This window comes from Glycine soja, chromosome 8 (genome assembly GCF_004193775.1).
Source record: "Glycine soja cultivar W05 chromosome 8, ASM419377v2, whole genome shotgun sequence".
In the NCBI taxonomy this organism is placed as follows: Eukaryota; Viridiplantae; Streptophyta; class Magnoliopsida; order Fabales; family Fabaceae; genus Glycine; species Glycine soja.
In genome coordinates, this window is record NC_041009.1 from 39,748,827 (window position 1) to 39,771,224 (window position 22,398).

General features: G+C 32.5%; 3 protein-coding genes across 11 annotated transcripts; 1 reads left to right on the plus strand and 2 right to left on the minus strand.

The window, feature by feature from the left end:
* Positions 1 to 13,878: 13,878 nt before the first annotated feature.
* Positions 13,879 to 17,071, minus strand: LOC114424174 (probable 2-oxoacid dependent dioxygenase). Its single transcript, XM_028391027.1, has 5 exons — positions 17,068 to 17,071; positions 16,240 to 16,738; positions 14,688 to 14,817; positions 14,505 to 14,576; positions 13,879 to 14,427 (listed from the first exon to the last, which is right to left on the minus strand). The coding sequence occupies exons 1-5, from the start codon at positions 17,069 to 17,071 to the stop codon at positions 14,287 to 14,289; spliced, it is 846 nt and encodes a 281-aa protein (XP_028246828.1). The 3' UTR covers positions 13,879 to 14,286.
* LOC114423134 lies at positions 16,638 to 19,659 on the minus strand. Of its 9 annotated transcripts, none has more exons than XR_003668797.1 (7): positions 19,163 to 19,659; positions 18,926 to 19,034; positions 18,259 to 18,344; positions 18,024 to 18,063; positions 17,632 to 17,662; positions 17,483 to 17,554; positions 16,638 to 17,378 (listed from the first exon to the last, which is right to left on the minus strand). XR_003668797.1 is itself a non-coding variant. In XM_028389761.1 (7 exons), exons 1-6 carry the CDS (start codon positions 19,204 to 19,206, stop codon positions 17,500 to 17,502), a joined length of 351 nt encoding a protein of 116 aa, XP_028245562.1. In that variant the 5' UTR covers positions 19,207 to 19,659; the 3' UTR covers positions 16,638 to 17,378; positions 17,483 to 17,499. The 9 variants fall into 9 exon arrangements, 6 of the variants coding, with proteins under 6 accessions (XP_028245562.1, XP_028245563.1, XP_028245561.1 ...); XR_003668796.1 differs by having other exon boundaries at positions 16,638 to 17,402; XM_028389761.1 differs by having other exon boundaries at positions 17,483 to 17,524; positions 17,616 to 17,662.
* Positions 19,660 to 19,739: 80 nt separating this feature from the next.
* Positions 19,740 to 22,365, plus strand: LOC114423133 (signal recognition particle receptor subunit beta-like). Its single transcript, XM_028389758.1, has 6 exons — positions 19,740 to 19,995; positions 20,093 to 20,175; positions 20,422 to 20,508; positions 20,651 to 20,799; positions 20,941 to 21,072; positions 22,002 to 22,365. Exons 1-6 carry the CDS (start codon positions 19,866 to 19,868, stop codon positions 22,189 to 22,191), a joined length of 771 nt encoding a protein of 256 aa, XP_028245559.1. The 5' UTR covers positions 19,740 to 19,865; the 3' UTR covers positions 22,192 to 22,365.
* The last annotated feature ends 33 nt before the right edge of the window (positions 22,366 to 22,398 follow it).

The window sequence follows — 22,398 nt, forward strand, 5'->3', positions numbered from 1 at the left end:
TAAGAAAAGCCCACATAAGAATCAAATCCTCCTCAGAGGCTTGTGCTAAATTTAAAGACCGAGGAAGCAAAATTCTAACAATGATATAATGCATGATGCGATTATCAAATGTTAATGACCTGGCCAGCAATCTACCGGTCATTTGAGCTTGATCATTGCAGACCATGCGACGAGCATCATGACTCGAATAATCGAATTTCCAGTCATCAACAATGGTGCCCTCAAAAGGTGCACCTTGACTGGGTAAATGAGTCAAAGAAAAGAATAGTGACTGATCAATGACCATAGAAGTACCATGCACCTCAGACATAATGATACCATCCTGAATTTTTAAATTGCAGTAGAAGACTTTTACAAGTTCAGGATAATATGGCAATTTTAATGACATGAAATCAACAAGACCAGAATTTTGAAACACTTGATAGCAATCAAACGTTTCATCATTAAAGAACTCTACGTCTAGGTACTTAGGGTCTAAGATTATTCTAGAAGAAAACTGAGAAAGGTACTGTAGACGCTGATCATCAGATGAAAACAGTGTTGATGATCTTGGAGATGACAAAGAAGGAGGAATAGGTGCTGTGGGTGCTCCGGATGGGCCGTGGCGACGATGGACAGCAGCGGTAGCGGTGGAGGATGATCCCTTACTCTTCTTTGATGGCTCTGCCATTTGATGAAGTTTTTCTGGATTTTGATCGGTGGAAGTGAAAGAGGAGTGAAAAAGAGGAAGATTGGGCTTTACGGGACGTGATTTGGTGAAGAATTGAGTGAGAATCGAAGGTTTGAAGTTCTAGGTATGGAGGAAAACGTGGAGGATGCTTTGGCTGTGCAGCAGCTCTAATTTCGTGAGTATTTATAGAAGATGACGCATTGTAATCAATTACAGGTATTGGTAATCGATTACAAGCCCAATAAGCCTTCTGGTAATCGATTACAGGATGTTGTAATCGATTACAGGCTGCCTGTTCATGTGTAATCAATTACACTGGATGGTAATCGATTACCAGAGCCTATCCTAGGCTAGTTTCTTAAGAGAATATCCATGTTTATGCTCAAATACATCCTATATGACTAATTTTCACTACTAATACACTAAATTCAATCATTCAATTATTATATACACAAGAAATCATAAATTCTATCATAAAAACAAGAATTCAAACAAGATCAATACAAAATAATCTACAATCAAAAGGTAAGAGTAAATCAACCAATCAATCAACCAATCAATCCCTATTTTTCTAAATCTCTTACATCTAAGAGACCTAATTCTCTTCTAATAGAGAAGAACACTTCCTTGGGGAGAGGTTTAGTGAAAATATCAACAAGTTGATTCTTAGTATCAACAAATTCTAATACACAATCTCCCTTTAGGACATGATCTCTAAGAAAGTGGTGTCTAATCTCTATATGTTTAGTTCTAGAGTGTTGAACTGGGTTTTTGGATAGATTTATGGCACTAGTATTATCACACTTAATAGGTATGCGATCAAGAATGATGCCATAGTCAGATAATTGTTGCTTCATCCATAAAATCTGTGCACAACAACTACCGGCAGAGATATACTCCGCTTCAGCAGTGGATAAAGCAACACTATTTTGTTTCTTACTATGCCATGAGACAAGAGCCGATCCAATAAATTGACAAGTTCCACTTGTACTTTTTCTATCAGTTTTAGATCCGGCAAAATCAGAATCAGAATATCCTATTAAGTTACATGTTGAATTCTTAGGATACCATAATCCTAAATTGATTGTTCCTAATAGGTATCTCATGATTCTCTTTACTGCACTTAAATGTGATTGTTTGGGGTTGGATTGAAACCTAGCACACATGCATACACTAAACATAATATCAGGTCTACTAGCAGATAAATAAAGAAGAGATCCGATCATACCTCGATATTGTTTTATGTCTATAGACTGACCAGATTCATCTTTATCTAAGTAACAATTAGTGTTCATCGGTGTAGACATGTGTTTTGCACAATCCATCCCAAATCTTTTGATCAATTCCTTGCAGTACTTGGATTGATTGATGAATATACCTTCTTGAGTTTGCTTGATTTGTAATCCCAGAAAGTACTTTAGTTCTCCCATCATTGACATTTCAAATTCACTTTGCATATCAAGGGAAAACTCCTTGCACAATGAATCATTAGTGGATCCAAAAATTATATCATCAACATATATTTGAACCAACAAAATATCATTATGCTTTCTCTTTATGAACAATGTGGTATCCACTTTACCTTTGGAGAAATCTTTTTCTAGAAGAAAATTGCTTAAGCGTTCATACCACGCCCTAGGGGCTTGTTTCAAACCATAAAGAGCCTTTTGTAATTTATAAACATGGTTTGGTTTATCAGGAATTTCAAAACCAGGGGGTTGTTCAACATATACCTCTTCTTGAATTAAACCATTTAGAAAGGCACTCTTAACATCCATTTGATAAAGTTTAAAGTCCATTATGGATGCATATGCCAAAAGCATTCTAATGGCTTCTAATCTTGCAACAGGAGCATATGTTTCTTCATAGTCTATTCCCTCTTCTTGATTATACCCTTTTGCTACTAACCTTGCTTTATTTCTAATAATTATACCATGTTCATCTAATTTATTTCTAAAAACCCATTTTGTTCCTATGACAGGATAATTTTCAGGTTTTTCTACTAATTTCCACACATTGTTTCTTTCAAATTGGTTTAGTTCTTCTTGCATGGCAATGATCCAATTATCATCTATTATGGCTTCTTTTATATTTTTAGGTTCAATCATGGATACAAAAGCCATATTATTGCATAAATCTTTAAGAGAGTGTCTAGTTGTTACCCCTTTTGAGATATCACCAATAATGTTGTCGAGGGGATGATCTCTTGAAGCTTTCCATTCTCTTGGAAGTTCATCATTGGATTTGACTTCTTCTGGAGGATCTTCATTGTTTCCTTTATCATTTCCTTTGGAATTTTGTTCATGAATGTTCATATGTTCTAAAGAATCTGCAATGTCATCTAGCATATTCTTTCTTGACAATATAGCATTAGATTCATCAAAGGTAACATGAATGGATTCCTCGATATTCATAGTTCTCTTATTATATATCCTATATGCTTTGCTTTGTAATGAATATCCAAGAAAAATGCCTTCATCAAATTTTGCATCGAATTTTCCTAGATTATCTTTACCATTATTAAGTACAAAGCACTTGCAACCAAAAACATGTAGATGAGAGATATTAGGTTTTCTACCATTAAATAACTCATATGGGGTTTTCTTTAAAATAGGTCTTATCAAGGCCCTATTCATGATGTAACATGCAGTATTAACAGCTTCAGCTCAAAAATACTTTGGAAGAGAAGTATCATTTAATAAAGTTCTTGCAATTTCTTCCAATGACCTATTTTTCCTCTCAACAACTCCATTTTGTTGAGGGGTTCTTGGTGCAGAAAAATTATGTTCAATACCATGTTCATCACAAAATAATTCAAAATCTTTATTTTCAAATTCACCCCATGATCACTTCTAATGGATGCAATCTTGAGATTTTTCTTGTTTTGTATGACTTTAACAAGTTTCCTAAATGCTTGGAATGAATCACTTTTATGTGTAATAAATAATGTCCAAGTATATCTAGAGAAATCATCAACTATAACTAGAGCATAGTAATTTCCTCCAAAACTCATGGTTCTAGATGGACCAAATAGATCCATATGCAATAACTGTAATGGTCGAGTGGTTGAAACAACATTTTTAGGTTTGAATGAGACTCTTGTTTGTTTGCCCTTTTGACATGCATCACATAGTTTATCTTTTTCAAATTAGGCAAACCAACTACTAAATCTTTTGAAATTAATTTATTTAAGTGATCCATGTTTATGTGAGCAATTCTTTTATGCCATAACCATGGATCATCATCTTTACTAAGAAAGCAATGATTGTTTTCTTGTTTTATGCTTAAGTCTATCATGTAAACATTATTGACTCTATGTCCTACATGCTTTATATTAATGTCATGCTTATGTTCTATAAGACATTTCTGAGAATCAAATGATACTAGATAGCCTTTGTCACATAGTTGACTAACGCTAAGCAGGCTGTGCTTAAGGCCTTCAACAAGTAGAACATTTTCAATGGAGTTTGAAGAATTTGTACCTATTTTACCCACTCCAAGAATTCTACCTTTGTTGTTGTCACCATATGTTACATGCCCGCTTTTCTTTGGAGATATATGTGTAAAATTTGATGCATCTCCAGTCATATGTTTTGAGCATCCGCTATCTATGTACCACTTCTTTCTCAAAGATACCTGCATAATCAAGTTTTTGACTTAGGTACCCAAATTTTATTGGGTCCTTGCATGTTAGTATAAACTGAGGATCCTTTTGGGACCCATATCATTTTAATGTTACTGTAATTTTTCTTGAAGTAGCAAGTTGATATGCCATGTCCTCTTCTTCCATAGTAAAAACAAGTGATAGAATTAGAATTACATTTTTGTGTGGAAGTGGAAAAGTTTTTATGAATCTTTTGTTGTTTTTCAGATTTATACCCTAGTCCATTTTTATTAGACACATATCTTTGTTTACTTAATATAACATCTAAATTATTTCTACTATATGAAAATTTTGCAAGTGAATTTTTCAACTCTTTAATTTCTTTTACATATTTATCACAATAACTACAAGAATCTGTTATTTTCTTGTCATTAATAGTGGAGATATTAACTTTTTCATTTGTTTTAGAGATTGAGACTTCATTTCTAAGAAGATCTAATTCTTTGTTTAATTTCGAAATTTCATTTTCTAAATTTGAAATTGTTTTCTTTGATGATGAAACTAATTTTGCAAGTTTAATTGATTCTTTATGCAAATCAGCAAATGCATCTTGCAATTCATCAAAAGAAATAGATAAGTTGTTTGAAGATGTTACCTCTTCATCACTTTCGTAACTTTTGGCCATAAGGCAGAGATTTATCTCTTCATTTTCAGAATCTTCAGAGGATTCCAAATCATTTTCATCCCATGTGATGTATGCTTTCTTCAGTTTCTTTTCACTATGATTTTTCTTTTCAGATTTTTCCATCTTTTTCTTGAAGATGGGACAATCAACCCTCAGATGTCCAGGTTGATTGCATTCAAAGCATTTTAGAGTAGAGGATGAATTTTCTGTCCTTCTCTTTGATTTAAAATTTGGTCGCCTCTGATTTCCTCTTACTTTAAGAAACTTGTTGAATCTTTTTACAAAAAGACTTAGATCATCATCATCATCTGGATCATTATCCTGATCACTTTCTTCTTGAATTGAGGATGATGCTTTAAGAGCAATTCCTTTCTTTTTCTTGTCATTTTCTTCATTTTGGTGCAATCTCAATAGTTCCATCTCGTGTTCCTGCAACTTTCCAAATAAAGTGGCAAGAGACATGTTAGACAAATATCTTGATTTAGAAATGGCCGTTACTTTAGGTTGCCATTCTCTACTTAAACATCTTAACACTTTGTTTATAAGATCCTCATTTTGAAATTCTTTGCCTAAGGCTGCTAGGTGATTTACTATATGTGTAAATCTCTTTTGCATACTCTAAATATTTTCATTAGCATTCATTCTAAATAATTCATACTCATGAGTTAGTGCATTTATCCTAGATCTTTTAACATCTGTAGTTCCTTCATGTGTTAATCGAAGAGTGTCCCACATTTCCTTAGCACTCTTACAATTTGAAACCCTGAAATATTCATCCATTCCTAGGGCAGATGTTATTATGTTTTTGGCTTTTAAGTTGTATTGTACTCGTTTTCTATCCTCTTCAGACCATCTATCTCTAGGTTTTTCTATGGTTATGCTTTCACTTGATGAACTACCATCTATTGAAACTCTTTCTACTGTGGTGGGTATATAAGGCCCTATTTCTATGGCTTCCCAGATATTTAGATCTATTGCCTCGATAAAAATTTGCATTCGGGTTTTCCAGTAGTGGTAACCCTCTCCATTAAAGATTGGAGGTCTATTGATAGAATTCCCTTCTGGAAATAAGGAATTTGCTGAGGCCATCTTTTTCTTGAAGCTTCTAAACTTTATACAAGAATGAAGCTCTGATACCACTTGTTAGACAAGTGGCCTCAGATATCTTAAGAAGGGGGGGGGGTTGAATTAAGATATTCCAAACTATTTCCCCTAATTAAAAATCTATTTCACTTTTTACTCAAGTTATGAATTCCCTTAATGACAATCTTCTTAAATATTAATTCAAATGAAACAATTTGAATATGAATATAAAGCAATAATAAATAAAGGAGATTGAGGGAAGAGAAAATGCAAACTCAGTTTTATACTGGTTCGGCCACACCCTTGTGCCTACGTCCAGTCCCCAAGCAACCCGCTTGAGAGTTCCACTATCTTGTAAATTCCTTTTACAAGTTCTAAACACACAAGGACAATCCTTCCTTTGTGTTTAGAGATCCTTTACAACAAGAGACTCACAATCTCTTAATCCCTTAGAGAATGAGAAGAAGAAGAAGAAGAACAAATCTCTCTAGAAAGAGATGGATTTTACAGATTGAACACTCAAATAATTCCTTAATGAATTTCAATTGAATTGGCCAAGGAATTCTTAAGAGGATAAAATGAATTTGCTCTTTGAGAGGATAAACACTTGTTGTTCTGAAAATCTCTCAGCAATTTCGTGTTTAAGTCACATATATATAGACCATTGGTGGTCATGAATAAAGCCTTTGAAAAGTTGTGACTCTTAGAAATATTTTCTGAAAATCCTGTCTGGTAATCGATTACAGGAATTGTGTAATCGATTACACAGTCTAAAATTTCGAATTCAAATTTTTGTAGCTGTTATAAAACGTATTTGGCCACTGGTAATCGATTACATCCTCTGGTAATCGATTACCAGAGGGTAAAACCTTTGAGAAACACTTTTTTTAATTTAAATCACTTGGCCAAACCTTTGCTAATTCAATTAGGAATTCCCTTCCTAATATTCTAGTGATCATCTTGATGTTGTGACTTGTAATCTTGAAGTATTGTCTTGAATTTAATCTTGAAAAGCCCATTTGCATCAATTGCAACACATCATCATGATCATCATCAAAACATCAAAGGCAATTGCATCTACAACATTGTGAACACAAGTTTTAGATGTAAGAGAAGAATGAAACAGAGAAGAGTACACACAAAAACATTTTCTTCTTGTACAACAAAATTACAATATAAACTCTTCAAGAAATTCACTCATTGAAAAACATTGTAGTAGTATAATTCTTATTTAAAGACCAACAACATGAAGAGTATCTATTCACCAACACTAATGAACTTCAAAGTGATCTCTTCAAATGATAAAGATTATTAATACAACTAAAGTAGTAATTTAATTGCCTAAAGCCATAGAAGAGTATAAAAAATTAGAACAGTATCAAAAAGTGCTCTCAAGCTTTACTCATTTTTTTAAACAAAAAAACTAACTCATAAATGAGTATCAACATTATTGAATTACTACAATGTGTGTTGTTGGATTAATTTTGTCAACACAAGTTTTAGATGCAAAAGAAGAATGAAATAGAGAACAAGATAAGCAAAAAAAAATTCTTCTGAAAAAACAAAATTACAATATAAACTCTTCAAAAAATCACTCATTGAAAAACATTGCAGTCATATAATTCTTATTTAAAGACCAACAACACAAAGAGTATCTATTACCAGCACTAATGAACTTCAAAGTGACCTCTTCAAATGACAAAATATAATTGATCTGCAAATCATATTCCTGTTAGATTTATTTTTTCTTTTGAATTATCAAAACAAACTCCTTCGACATCATGATACGCACATTGATTTAGTAAAAAGCAATCACAATTAACACCAAATTATCAGAATTGAGCATTGCATATAAAGATGATGCTATGAAAAAATTCTACACATCCAAAGTTCAATTCATAAACAAAACTCATCTAAAATATTCATTGGACTATCTTTAGGGAGTGATCTTTCTTAAATGAAAAAGTCATAATAGTTTTACATATGGATCTCTGTGTTTGAAGAAGATTCATTGGGAAAATATGTATAATGATATCTATACATTATGATTTGGGCAATTTTCAGTATAATTGGACCATGACTTGGTAGTGTTAAAAGTTTATAGGCATGAGAGTCCAACCCACCACTAAATATATATTAATCAAAATCACAAGGGGCAGCACAATTAATTTTAAGCAGTCAAATGTTAGTTTTCAAACTGTAAAATTGAAATATAATAAATAATAACTACCATCAAATTATCTTAACTTAGACACACTTGTATCTTAGAATTGCTTGAGCACTCATAGCATAATCTATGACGATTTTTTAGGCTCAATAACTGCAGACACACAGTAAAACAAATAATGTAAAAGACATTGAATTTCACCATCTTCTCGCTTAAAACATGGTAATCTCCTTACTTCAACAATATCATATCGAAGGGTTCAGTCCCAGGGGCCTAGGTCTACAATATTTTCCCTTAATAAGCAAGCATGCAATGATGCATTGTAAATGAAAGTCAATCATCTCTGAAAGGTTGAGAAAAAAATTATTTGATTGAGCTAACCATGTGCAATTTTCTTTTCAAAGTTCATGTTTTATAATAAACTTAGGCATTATATCAGCTAAAATATTTAAAGTTCATTTGGGCATTATATCAAACACATAACTTGCAACTCATAAATCAGTCCAAAACAAATAAAAAAAGCACAATATCATTCAAACAAAATGTAGAAATACTCATATAGCATTATCCATATAAAATAGAGCACTGGATAATGTTACACAAATACACAAACGACAGTTAATATAAACATAACCACTCCATTACAAAAAGGATAGAAAATAACATACTTTAAAATAGACCATAAGTTGTTAAATAGTCTTTAAAAATCCATTAATATAAATATAAAATAGACCATGAGTCCATAGATAGATTAAAAATATGTTTTTATTTGTGTAACATGCCTGAAATTCATAGATTAAAAATATTTCATATTCCAAAATTTTAAAGGAGCTAAATTTAATAGAAACTTTGAAACAAGAAAAATACCTATTTCCCTTCAATCCTCCCAATAATGCTTCAGCAAGCAACTTTCTTACCTTGTTTGGTCTGAATGATTAATTGCAAATCCAAGCTCAAAAGCTTATACATGGCAAACTCAACTTACATGAATAGATTCAAATACAATGATTTAAAATATTAATGACAAATAAAAAAGTAAACCAAACGGATTCATAGACTTAAATAAAAATAATATTTATAATATTATCCTAACCTTCCAAATCAAAGCTATGAATCAGATAAAATTTTCATTTCTTTTTTTCTACACACTTTTATGGCAAAAACCTCTTCTACCAAGATAAAATTAAAAACATGACTTCTTACATTTAGTCAAGAATATACCTCAATTAAAACACTTGTATCCTATGCATCTTTTGTACTAGAGATAGTGCAACACAAGCATCCTGCATTCTAATAGTAGAGTTATTACAATATTGGTAAATTGTTAAATGCTTTTCTAGCCCAAAAAAAGAAAAAAATGAAAATCTCTTAATATTTTTGCAACTCAGTTAATAACAGAGTGAATATTAAGTTCCATTCCAAATAGAAGTTATATTTGCTGCACACAAAAAAAATCCAAGAATGCATCAGAGTGGTGAAAGCAAACAAATTTAGTGTAAAGCAACCTATTTTTTTCAATAAAAGAGAAACTCAAATGCGGAAACCTTGCAATGATGAACACATACCCACAAGTCATAACAGTCGATTTGAATCTGAATCCTAAAATGCAAAACATAAAAATGGTTCTTTTTTGTGAGTTGTGAAAGAAGATGAAAACCACAAAAAGGAAAAGAGATGAGAGGCAAAGAATAGTATTGAATGACGCATCCAGAATCAACATAGCAGGCCTAGGTCACCTCATAGGTATGGAAGCTAGTGAAACGAAAGCTTCTATTTTTGAAATTGAAATTTGAAATAAGCCATGAAATGGTAGTAGAACAAAGAAGATGAGAAAGCTCAGCGCGGGTCTTTGAAGATAAGCTTCGGCGACGTGACCTCTGAGGCCTGCAACTTAGCGTCGCCGTAGCCTAGCCTATTGAATTTGAAAATGAAATTTGGAGAAAACCGTGAAATTGTGGAACAAAGAAGTAGAGGAAGTGAGACGCTATTGAATGAAGCCAAAACAGGAAGCAAACGGGACAAATAAAATATTGCCAAAAATAGGAGGAGATGACACATGTGTAAGTTGGTTGTTCTTGTATTACTAACTAGTTGGCGACTCGTGCGTACACATGGGTCAGTTGATTGTTTTATTTTTTATTACATAATAGGAATAAAATGAAATATAGTGTGTAACAATAAAAAAAACTTACTATTTATAATAATATTGTGTTTGAAACTATAAAATATTGACGGTAAATGCTAATTTCTATAATCCATTTTCATATCATTTTCTTTCCCTTTCACTTTACTGTCAAATATACATATGTCAACCTAGCTACTTCTATAAAGTAAACATGTAAAACAAAGGAATAATTCTTAACATCATTAATCCGAATAAACTTTTGATGACTCTTCGGATCATCCAAAAATGGCTACTACCAGTGTCAAATAAAAAGTCCACAGAAAAATCCTTCATATTTAAATGATTCTTTTACTTAAAGCAACAAAGACATCATGCCTGGGATCAAGCAAAATGTCCTTAAACATAACAATAACCATTTTTTGTCTGTAAGAAAAAGCATTGTTAACGGTACATAATTTGGATCCACTGGTCAATGAAAAGAGCTAAAAACAAATGCTGATATCAATTAACTACACCTTTCAATTGGTCCTTCAAGGATGAACTTGTCACTAAAATGTATGGCCAGCTTACAATAAATCATTCCTGCATATGTTATCCTTGCATATAAACTATATGCTATCGTTGTATATGAACTTATTTATAACGACATTGAACAAAGAGAGCAAGAAAAATCGGTAAAAGCTCAATTAATTAGGTACAACTCTTCAAGTTGCAATATAGGCTTAAAATTAAATTGAGAAGTGAATTATGAAGAAAGTTAATATTTATAATTAACTAATTGTTCAAAATACATCATTCAAAAACATTTCTAAAAAATTGTAAACTACAAAAGGTAGTTTAATCAGTATTACTTTTGTCTTCTAATTATCAATTTATTTTCTTGTCTAATCCTTTTTATTTATTATCTGATTAGAAAATAAACCAAGAAACTATAGAAGAACAAAGCCTACATAATAATAATAATAATAACAATAATAATAATAATAATAATATAAATGTTTTCTTGGCTCTTTCTCTCTCTAGGAATTGCCACTACCTCTTTCAAAACCAAAGAATTGAACAAATAATAAAGATAATTTTAACATTTATAATATAAATGTTTACAACAAACAAAAATCAGACAATTACAAATAAATATGCAGCGAGTATAACAAAGCATGAAATTATTTTTTTAAAAAAAATTAAATTGAAAAAGTGAAAGAAACACTAACGTCTTCAAATCCCGTGGGTTGCCCTGACCTACTCATGGTGGATAGAAGAGATCATGAAAGCGAATAAAGAATCAAGAAATATGAGAATAACATGATTGCAATTTTAAAGAAGAAAATGAAACACGAATTAATAAGAATGAAGAAAGAAGACATAAATCTATAGTAGAAAGCATGAAATTTGAAGTTGAAGTACCTCTCAAATAGCTTGAACCTTCCATCAAAATAATAATAATCATAATAATAATAAACATGCATAAAACAAAGCATAAAGAAAGAAACTTGTCGGCGGGACGTTTTTTCGTGGATCACCTTGCAAGCGGAAAAATCTGAAGGGAAAAAAACGAGAAATATCAATAAGGAAGGAAAAACATGAAACAAACAACTATAACTAAATAATAATAATAATAATAATAATAATAATAATAATAATAATAATAATAATAATAATAATAATAATATTGTCTTTTGTTGATGTTGCGACTCAAGTTGCACATCCACTCAACAAAGCAACAATTTATTTTCTTCCCTAATCCTTTTTATTTATTCTATGATTAGAAAATAAACTAAGAAACTATAGAAGAATAGAGCCTAAATAGTAATAATAATAATAATGACAACAATAATAATAATAATATAAATGTTTTTTTAGCAGAGCTTGTTATCTTGTTCTCCAATTTCTTTTTCTTGACTCTTTTTTCTCTCTAGGAATTGTTGCTACCTATTTCAAAATCAAAGAATTGAACAAATAATAAAAATAATTTTAACATTTATAATATAAATGTTTACAACAAACAGAAATCAGGCAATTGCAGATTAATACACACCGAGTGTAATAGAGCACGAAATTTTTTTTATAAAAAAATTCAAAAAATGAAAGGAACACTGACGTCTTCAAATCTCGTGGTTGCCCTGACCTACTGATAGTGGAGAGCAGAGATCACGAATAACGAACAAAGAAATATAAGGATAAAGAAGGACAATTTATCAAGATGGTGTCCACAATATAATGAATATCATCAGGAATGAAAACATTATTATAGATGTATATTGTTACTCCCTACCTTGTCAAGTATAAAAAAAATATATATACTATCTACTATACTTTCCATCCCTTACACCCCTTATTATTCTATCCAGATATAAATGTGATTAATTTTTTTAAAATAATTAGACCAGTTCAAATTAAGCTTTCATAACTTTCCTTAATTATCATTATTTATATCTTACTTAATCTTAAAACATTTCTTTTTATCTTTTTTTATCTTTTCAGTTAACAAGTGATAAGAAGGATAATTCTATTATCCATTAAACTGAAATACATGTCTACGTATTTATCTCCAAATTAAATGATTAATTGACTGAAATCAATTTTTTATAATTGTAATTATAATTAAAGTAATTAATTTTTATAAATCCTATTTTATAATTAATGAATGTAAATCATTTTTTTATTTTATCTTCTAATTTTAAAAAAATTCACAATCATATTTATATTCAGTATCAGTATTTAATTAAAAAAATTAGTATGGAAAATATTTTTGTAAATAATTTAATTGAAATTAAAATAATTATATTGGAATAAAATATCAAATTAACTATTTAATGGTCAATTGATAAATTAAATTATTGAATACATAAATTAAATATTGAATTATTGAAATTGAACGGCCAATTAATAATGCATAAAATATAATAATTTGAAAAAAAATAATTTTAATTATTAATTGATATAAGTTCAATATATTTCAAATATTATTATTGCTCAATTTCAATCACGTAATATAAAATTATTATATTTCCTTAAATACTAACCTAATGAATGACGATGATAATAACACATTACTAAATATTGATTTAGATTAATTGAAAAATTTAATTATTAATTTATATTACTAAATATTCAAATTAAGATAATTCGTAATATTCTTGATTTTAACATTCAAATTATTCCATTTTCAAAATATTCGATTGTTGTTATAAATATACTGAGTAAACAACCAATTCCTTCTTTACATGAGAAGTTCAAATTGATTGTTTAATTTTTAATCATTCCATTTTTTAATTTTTAATTTTAACTTCATAGCAAAATTTAAGAGTGTCATTATCTATGTAATCTTTAAAATTTTACGGTTTTTCTTTTCATTTTTTTCTCATGTAATAGGTTGACCGTAGAGTTTAAGAGTGTAATTTGAAACTTTTGAGATTTTTTTTTTTTCATTTTACTTTCCTGATCCTTTTATTGTATCTGTAACTTTTAATTTAGTTTGTATTTTAACATTATTTTATATTATTTGCCATTTCAATTATTAAGGTGAATTAAAGACTTAAAAAAAAAAAAGAAGGAAATGGTGGTGCACTATTCTCTTGAGATACAATGTTTTGATGAGTTTGTCTCAGCCTCCCAGGTGCACGCAACATGCGTTGATGATACTTTAGAACATTTCTAGGAAAAACCAACTTAGACATAAGAAAAACACCGTGTAACATTATCTCCTTAAATCATCTACAGATTTGGCAACAAAATCATACAATTCCTTTCAACCCAGCCACATAATTTAATTCAACCTGGCCTGCATGGATGCGAAGTACAAAAATAGACCTGAGTAGCAATGAAATCAAGCTCATCAAAGAAGAGGACACATGGAGCTGATTGTTTGGCCTTGTCAAAAATTTCTCGAACATTGGCTTCACTTTCACCAACCCACATAGTGAGCAATTCTGGGCCCCAACAAAGTTTTTCATCAAGCTTGACATTCATTAGCAATTGCTTTGGCCAACAAAGTTTTTCCACATCCTGGAGGACCATAGAAGAGAACCCCTTTTAATGGTGACATACCAAACTTCTCAAATTTTTCTAGGTGCTCCACAGGATATTGAACAGTACATACAGAAATGCAAAATCCTTTCAGATTAAATTGATATAAAACTAAGTAAAAACGTTTAACCAATAATAGCAGACCTCTTGCAGCTCACACTTGACATTCTCAAGGCCTCCAATATCCTCCCAGCTGACATTAGGCACCTCAACAACCTGTCAACAAAGATTGCCTTAGGGGAAAGAGCAACAAAGACAGAAAGCCTCACCAGCTAAATAATAATTTAAATTTAAAAGAATTAAAAAGAATAAAAAAAAACTACTAACAATTTCTCGTAAAGCAGATGGATTGCTTGTTCCCAGAGCAGTATGGAAATGCTCATTTGAAACTGCCATAGAATTCAGTACTTCAGCATCAATACTCTCATCTTCCAAATCAATGACATCCATCTTCTCCCTGATGCATTGAAGAGTAGCTTCAGTGCAAAGGGCAGCAAGGTCAGCACCAACATATCCATAGTAAGTCAGACATACCAAAAAATGATAAAGAAAAAATCACAAAAATCCACCAACAGAAATGGAAGTTAAGCATGCTGAATTTACAGCATCTGAAAGCTTCATGTTTTTGGTATGTACGCGAAGGACTTCAAGTCTTCCAACTTCATCAGGAACACCAATATCAATTTCACTATCAAATCTACCAGACCTTTTCAATGCAGGGTCAATGCTATTTGGTCGATTTGTAGGCAGTGGCAATGAAATTAACCTCAACTATATACCAAAGGATATCCACCTCATATGCCGCTTGGGGCTATAATCTACACATAAAGGCACAACTAAATCTATCGAGGACCACGTAGAGAAACTAAAGCCACCAATAAGTGTAAAATGCTCAGATCAAAGATAGCCCACCAATAAAAATGAGATTTTTATTATATATGTATGCAAAATTATGAAAGGAAAGGTATATTTGTTTGATAATCCTAGCTGTCAAGGAATTACTTTTTATAACCATTAGATTAAAAAACTAAGAGGTGATATAAGGAGCAACAAATTTGTCTAGATATAAAAATATAAAATCAGTGAAATAAAGAGTAACAAATTTGTTTAGATGCCTGCAAGAATATTAATAAATTTATAGATTCCTGTAATTTAAATATGTATAGATATAAAAATATAAAATCAGTGAAATATTATTAAACTATATACTGATCTGGGAGAATAAGTTTTCCTGCATTTCCTCTTAGCCCTCCAAGCTATTCCCTCATAGGACTGAAGCAAAATACATAGGGACAAATAATTAAAGAAACATGCAATGAAAGTGTTAATGTTACTACAAAAGAATGCACGGGAAAAGTTGGGAATGAAGTGTCAAATTTTTTTAACAATGAAATGGGAACCATTCTTCAAAACTTTCAGTCTGAAACTCAAAATATGTTCCCAACGGGGGCTTAAGATCTTCCTTTTCAAGCATTTTGAAGCAACATGTGCAATGAAAGTGAGCCAAAAGTTTACAACTACCAAACCAAAGTCAAAACAGAATCATCTGAACATGATTGAATGAAGGTAGTAGTTGAACAAAGGTCATATTGTTTTTTTTCAAATGATCAAATCCAACAATCCAGTATATAAGTTGCATCTGAAGTATTGAAGTAGATGATGCGAGACTCTACAACATAATAAAAAATTTCAGTTGTGGAAGATATTTTAGAAAAATAGAAACAGATATACTATGTTCCCTTAACAAAAATTTCAATGTAATGATATCATTTCACCACAAATTAGATACTGTCCCAAGAAATTAGTTATCCACCATTATTAAGTCCTAACATGTGCAAGTGCTGATAATAATAAAAGTAGTATTACTATTATCACAAACCTACAAACTGCAGGAAATTCTTCAGCTTCGGGTGGATGAGGTGCCAAGGAAAATGCAAGTGTATCCCTCCAATCAGCAGAAGGGTCTTCAAAAAGAGTATAATTGGAAAGATAAGCAACTTTTTGGCTTACTTTGTGAGTGTAGTACTCTTTCCTCACCTTTGCATCTTGTTGGTGAAACCTGCAAGTTCCTTTGATCATCTCATCCAAAACCTGAGTTGGAATTCCATGATTTATAACCTGAAAGAAGCCCCACTTCTCACATGCATATCTAACTTTTCCCACAACATGATCTCTCAAAATAGGATCATCATGGATGCCTGTGAGGTCAATTATGGGGATGCTGATCTTTGAATTTGATGCATTGGTTACACCATCATTGAGATTAGAGTTTTCACAATAGAACATAAGTGGAACTTTTGTTACACCATTTTCTACCAGTCCTTGGACACCAGTCTTTGAATCATCAAATGCCTTGATTTCACTTTTCCTGCCTCCAACTTATCCGTGCTTGTGGCTGCCATATTTAGAGGCTTTCTATGCACCAAATCATAATAATGGAAGTAAGTATGAAGTGTTCAAAACACAAGGATTGAAGAGTGAGTATATTGAACAGAGAATGAAGAATTTTTTCATTGGAGTTTTCCTAGACAGTGAATAGATTGGAGGCATGCTTGTTTGTTTCTCAGGATGCCCTACGTATAATTATAGGGAAACTAAATCATTGAAACTACTATTCAATAAAGTGACTTGATAAGGATCATTTTTTGTTTTTATTTAGTTGAAGCATATCTCACTTTTTCCTAAAAAGAAAAATTCTATAGCTCACACATAAAGCTAAAACATGGTTCCTTACCTGTCACTGGTGTATTTTAAAAACTGAGGAACATAGAACTACAAATAACTACATGATGTGTCTGCAAACCTGAAAGGGGTTGAAACAATCGAATCCAAATGTGACAATTGAAACAATTGAATCCAGCGCAGCAGCAACAATAACACGAAGAGAAAATGAAGAGAAAAAATAAATTTGAGTGAGTTGCATGAAGAGAAAAAAACCATCACTTTTTTTTACTGGTGTCTCTTCAAAAAGGAATAGAGAACAATAAATCGCTTGGCACAGGGAACCACAAGATAACCCTGAAGCAATCAATCATTTGTGACTTGCATTCATGAAGGGGTAATGATAACAATAACTATGATGGAAAAAATGCAGATATTATGATAAAGTGGGGAGACATCACCTTGGTTCTCCCATCATCTACATCAATATAGATAGGAGTTTTCTGAAATTGCAAACGGGCAAGATCCTCAACCTGTATCTTAAGAGAGAAATATTATTTGGAACCAAAAACAATAAGCAAGCGATACACTTACATTTCCTTATTCTTACTTTCAAGCATGGGGAAGGTGACCTTGAGTTCCTGAAATACAATCACGACCAGATAAAATAGCTTCACAGCAAGGACAATAGCATCTAAAACTCAGAGTGACCACTTTCCAGCAAACAACAACACAATTGATTCACGACTACACATTCCTTCAAATGATCACAGGAAACCAATATATGTCATTTTTCTCATTGTCATTCACTCCACCACCCTTCTTCCCAGCCTCCATTCTGGACAACATCATCTTTTACCCAAAAAAATAAAATTAAAAAAAAGTGAACTCAAATGAAACAGAACACTACCGAGAATTTTTTATTGAAAAAAAAAATCAAACACATAAAATTAAACTATATAGCAAAATTTCATAATTAAAAATAAAATGGTTGATAAGCACCTCAATAATGACCACACTATTTCCTCTAATTACCTGCAATAAGAAGGAAAAATTATCAATTTAAAATTCATGTTCATGCTCTATTAACTGCAATATCTTACTGGGCCCTTTTTTTTAAAATGTCAAAAGGCAGCCAAAACAGATCTAACATACAGGAAAAAAACATAAAATAAACACATAAACCACAGAAGATGCTTCTAACTTGTAGTTTTATAAGAGAAGAATAAATTATCACCTTAAGGGCGAGCAGAAGCAGAAACGTTTCAACCGAGTAAAACCCTCTATCAACAAAAATAAAACTTTTTGTTCCCCCATGACACTCTGAACACAGAACAAAGCACAAAACAACGAATTTTGTAAATAGGTACAAAACAGAATCAGAAACAAATATAGAACAAACCAATACTAACACCACCTCCCTCCTAAACACAAAGTGAAATCCAATCACAAGAACACAGTGAATACCATAGAGAAAGAAAAACAAAATCACAAAACTGTAGCAGGACCAAAAAAAAACCCTTGAGTTGGAGTAACTCGTGTGAGCAAAAAATCAGCAACGTGTGTCAAAACAAAAGTGAAAAAAAAAAATCAAATTCACTTTTAGAATGAGAACCCAACTCACGAAAAATGAGAGCACACCCCACCAAGCGAAGTGCTTCAAAGTCAAAGCAAAACACTTTTAGATGCCCAAATGGGAAAAAAATTATTAATTTAAAATTTAAAAAAAAAAACACCAGATCCAAGCTCAGCAAGATCAAATTTACAAAAAATCACCTAATAGTCCCAGTTGCACTAAAACCCACCATGAACATAACGGCCCCAGTTGCACTAAAACCCACCATGAACATAACGGCCTTTACTCATGCAACATGAAACTATAGTAAAAGATGAAGCAAACCCACCTTGGAATTCTTATGATGATGCGCTATGATGGTGGTATTGTCCAACTTTCCGAGCGAAGAGAGAGAAAGAGAGATGAGAGAGATGAGAGAGAGAGGGACGCGGATGATGCTATAAAACATGACATAGATGATGCTATAAAACATGACATAGATTTTTTTTTAAAAAAAACACATCCTTAAGAAGGGAATTGCCAATTGATTTGTGGATAAGCCCATTACTGTTTAGACTAAATATACCTGTAAAGCATCCCACCCGCGGAGCTAACCAAAGTCGTCGCCATGATTTCGCGAAGAGGAGTGGAATTCGAATAGCTAAGGTTAGGGTAATAATAAGAAGAAGAAGAAAGGGAAAATCTAATTTGAACAATACGGGAAGCTATGACGCAATCACGTAGTTGAGGGATGGCTTTTTGCTTGCTCCGGCACCAACTGTTTTAGTGCTTTAAGAGAAAGAAGACACATACAGTACTACGTGGAGCAACCAAAAGAGATGAAAGTGTGACAGGAAAATATCTAAAAAACCAATAAATTAGATACAATAGCCTTTTCCATACACATCTCATCTATAAGACTTAGTATAGAAGATAGATTAAAAAAATACTAATTAATGTATGTTTGGATGAAGTTAAAAATATGGCCTGTTTCAATGTAAATCTAATCAATAAAAACAAAAGCAAGAATTTATGATTCATTTTTGACAAAATTAGTTTTATTTCAAAAAAATAATTTTTGACATGAAATTCAAACATGTCCTTAGTAGGTACTGTTTAAGAAAGAAAGGATTCGATATCCTTTTGTGTCGTTTTCTAGCGTATAATTTGAAATTCAAACGGCAACCGCGTAGACAGGGGACAAGGCAGATCTATAGACTATAGTAGTAGACCAGAAGGAAAGGGAAGGTTTCCTGCGCTGCGTGTGTTCCCTTCCCTAAGCACACCACATGGAACATTTGGAGCAATGGAAACAACAATTTCTCCGGTGGTGGCGCGTCGCAGTCCACACCGTCCCCCCAATTCAGCTCTACGCCGTCGCCGCCGTCCTTATCCTCACCACCGTTCTCCTTCTCTCAAGTTAGTCATCGCTTCCCTTTTCTTTTCAACATTTATTTATTCGTATAATCACATTTCGGTCGCTCTCTCTCTCTCTCTCTTTTTGCTCCCATCACAGTTCGCTTCTTGAAGCGCGCAAAGTCCAACACCATTGTTCTCACTGGCCTCTCCGGCGCCGGCAAAACTGTCCTCTTCTACCAAGTAAGCTTATCAATTCCTTCCATTCTCATTTTCCACTTCTCTCACTCTCACCATCAACAAGTCGTTGCTCCCAGTGAAACTAGACTCGATTTCTTTAAAGCAAGGTCTCTAAAAAAACGTAAAGGTGAACAGTTAGTAAAGATTAGTTATCGGTAAAACTGGTGGATACTCCGTACGAATGTGATGATGATAAAAAATTTTGCAGTTAACTTTAAATTTAAATTCATACTTTACTTTTTTTTGTAGCTTAGGGATGGTTCTATCCACGAGGGTACCGTTACGTCCATGGAACCTAACGAGGACACTTTCCTTCTTCATTCTGAAACAGTCCCGGTAACGTTTATGCTTCTTCTTACTTACCTGAGTTGCCTCTTAGTAGAGTGTGAAATTCGTTGGAATTGGCTGGGTGGTTGTTTTTCTTGTTATTGTTTGTTGAACTGGAAATGATACTAATGTCTGGTGTTTGCTTTGGCAGAAGCGCAAGGTGAAACCTGTTTGTGTTGTTGATGTTCCGGGACATTCGCGGCTTCGGCCCAAGCTGGATGAGTACTTGCCCAAGGCTGCTGCCATTGTGTTTGTTGTTGATGCTGTGGACTTCTTACCGAATTGTCGTGCTGCTTCAGAGTAATTCCTTCTGTGCTTCAAGTGTTTTGTTGAATTGTGTGTGTAAATGTGTGTGAGCATTGAGTAACTAACCATTTCCTGTGTTGCTGAGGAAGAAGAGGTACTGAATTCTTGCATATCTCGGTTTAATTTTGTTATCAGGTATCTGTATGATATATTGACCAAGGGAAGTGTCGTGAGGAAGAAGATTCCGTTACTTATTCTCTGCAACAAAACGGACAAAGTCACTGCTCATTCCAAGGAGTTCATCGGCAAACAGATGGGGAAGGAAATGTATTGCTTTGAGACTCAATCTTTTATCTCTGCTTGTTTGATTGTTCATTGATTTCTTTGTTGTTGCATAGTATTGTTGGGTGTTGTTGGATTATCTGAGGGTGAGCCTAGGTGTTATGGTAAGGTTGTTTGCTTTGTAAGTGAACATCTGATTCGCCATACTCCCTAGACCTCACAGTAGTGTGAATACTTAATTTATGATCGTAAAGTGCCTATCGTTTCTACTAACAGCTATTAGACTATTAATGGTTGTTTAGGAGTCAATGTTTGCCAATTGCCACTAATGACCCAATGAGACCAAAAAGAGCATAGCTCAGATGAGAATGTTAAAGTAAATGAGTGAACATATTAAAGGTTCAATTAGGGTATTAATGAGAAAGTTGGAGTAGTGCCTATTTAGGAGAGAAGATGATAGAAACTCGTTTTTAGGTGCTGACTTGAGATTCTACTGTACTTGCCAACTCACTTTTAAAGTATCATTTCCAAACACAAATCAATTTTTTCAACCGTAGTTCTTTCAACATCAATTATTTTAAAATCAATTTTACTAAACTTTGAAACAAATGGACCCTAAATGGATTGGCAATTTGGTTTCTAATAGCCCTACAGCAAAGTTTAACAAATGTAACTAGTCTCACCTAGGTGGATAAGGTTTGGTTATTGTTGTTCTTTGTGTGTTTAATACCTATATATACTATTATACATTCGTATGTTCATGTTATTATTGTTGCTCGGGTCATGTATAAGAAGTACTTTCTAGTTTCTATTATTAACACTAGTCCTTGTATCATCTTCCTCACTGAACTTGACTCTTATTATCCTTACACCTGATCGGTTGTTAGTATCTTAAAACTGTATGTATTGTTCAATCTGACTGTTTATTCTTTTTATCTTGCAACAATGTTCTGACTTTTATTATCCTTTTACAGTGACAAATTACGGGAATCAAGAAGTGCAATATCACCAGCTGACATTGCAAATGAGTTCAACCTTGGGGTACCTGGAGAACCATTTTCTTTCACCCAGTGCCCTAACAAAGTTAGACTTCAAGATGCTTCTGGTCTTACAGGGGAGATCTCTCAGTTGGAACAGTTTATCAGAGAATATGTGAAGCCTTAGCTAGATATTCTGTAAGGAAAATAAAGTTCTTTTAGATGATTGAACACTGGATTATATTGATTCAACTAAATTGCATAGGTACTTGCATTTACTTGATTGGTTCTCAAACTTCCCCAGGAGCTCATTTACCCCCCTAAGTTGTTATTCACTTTGCTTTCTGATCTTTTTGGCTAACTGTTTCCTTTTTATCCGCCTTCATTTTTCGAT

Excerpts from the sequence above, each read along its gene's own strand:
- LOC114423133 (XM_028389758.1), top strand. The coding sequence starts at position 19,866 with ATGGAACATTTGGAGCAATGGAAACAACAATTTCTCCGGTGGTGGCGC. Across the intron at positions 20,176-20,421 it reads AAACTGTCCTCTTCTACCAA|CTTAGGGATGGTTCTATCCA; the intron begins GTAAGCTTATCA and ends TTTTTTTTGTAG. Across the intron at positions 20,800-20,940 it reads AATTGTCGTGCTGCTTCAGA|GTATCTGTATGATATATTGA; the intron begins GTAATTCCTTCT and ends TTTTGTTATCAG.
- LOC114423134 (XM_028389761.1), bottom strand. The coding sequence starts at position 19,206 with ATGGCGACGACTTTGGTTAGCTCCGCGGGTGGGATGCTTTACAG. Across the intron at positions 19,035-19,162 it reads GCGGGTGGGATGCTTTACAG|CATCATCCGCGTCCCTCTCT; the intron begins GTATATTTAGTC and ends CATGTTTTATAG. Across the intron at positions 18,064-18,258 it reads TGCTTCTGCTCGCCCTTAAG|ATTGCAGGTAATTAGAGGAA; the intron begins GTGATAATTTAT and ends TTTTTCCTTCTT.
- LOC114424174 (XM_028391027.1), bottom strand. Across the intron at positions 14,577-14,687 it reads CATCTGCTTTACGAGAAATT|GTTGTTGAGGTGCCTAATGT; the intron begins GTTAGTAGTTTT and ends CTTTGTTGACAG. Across the intron at positions 14,428-14,504 it reads TCAAGTGTGAGCTGCAAGAG|ACTGTTCAATATCCTGTGGA; the intron begins GTCTGCTATTAT and ends ATTTCTGTATGT.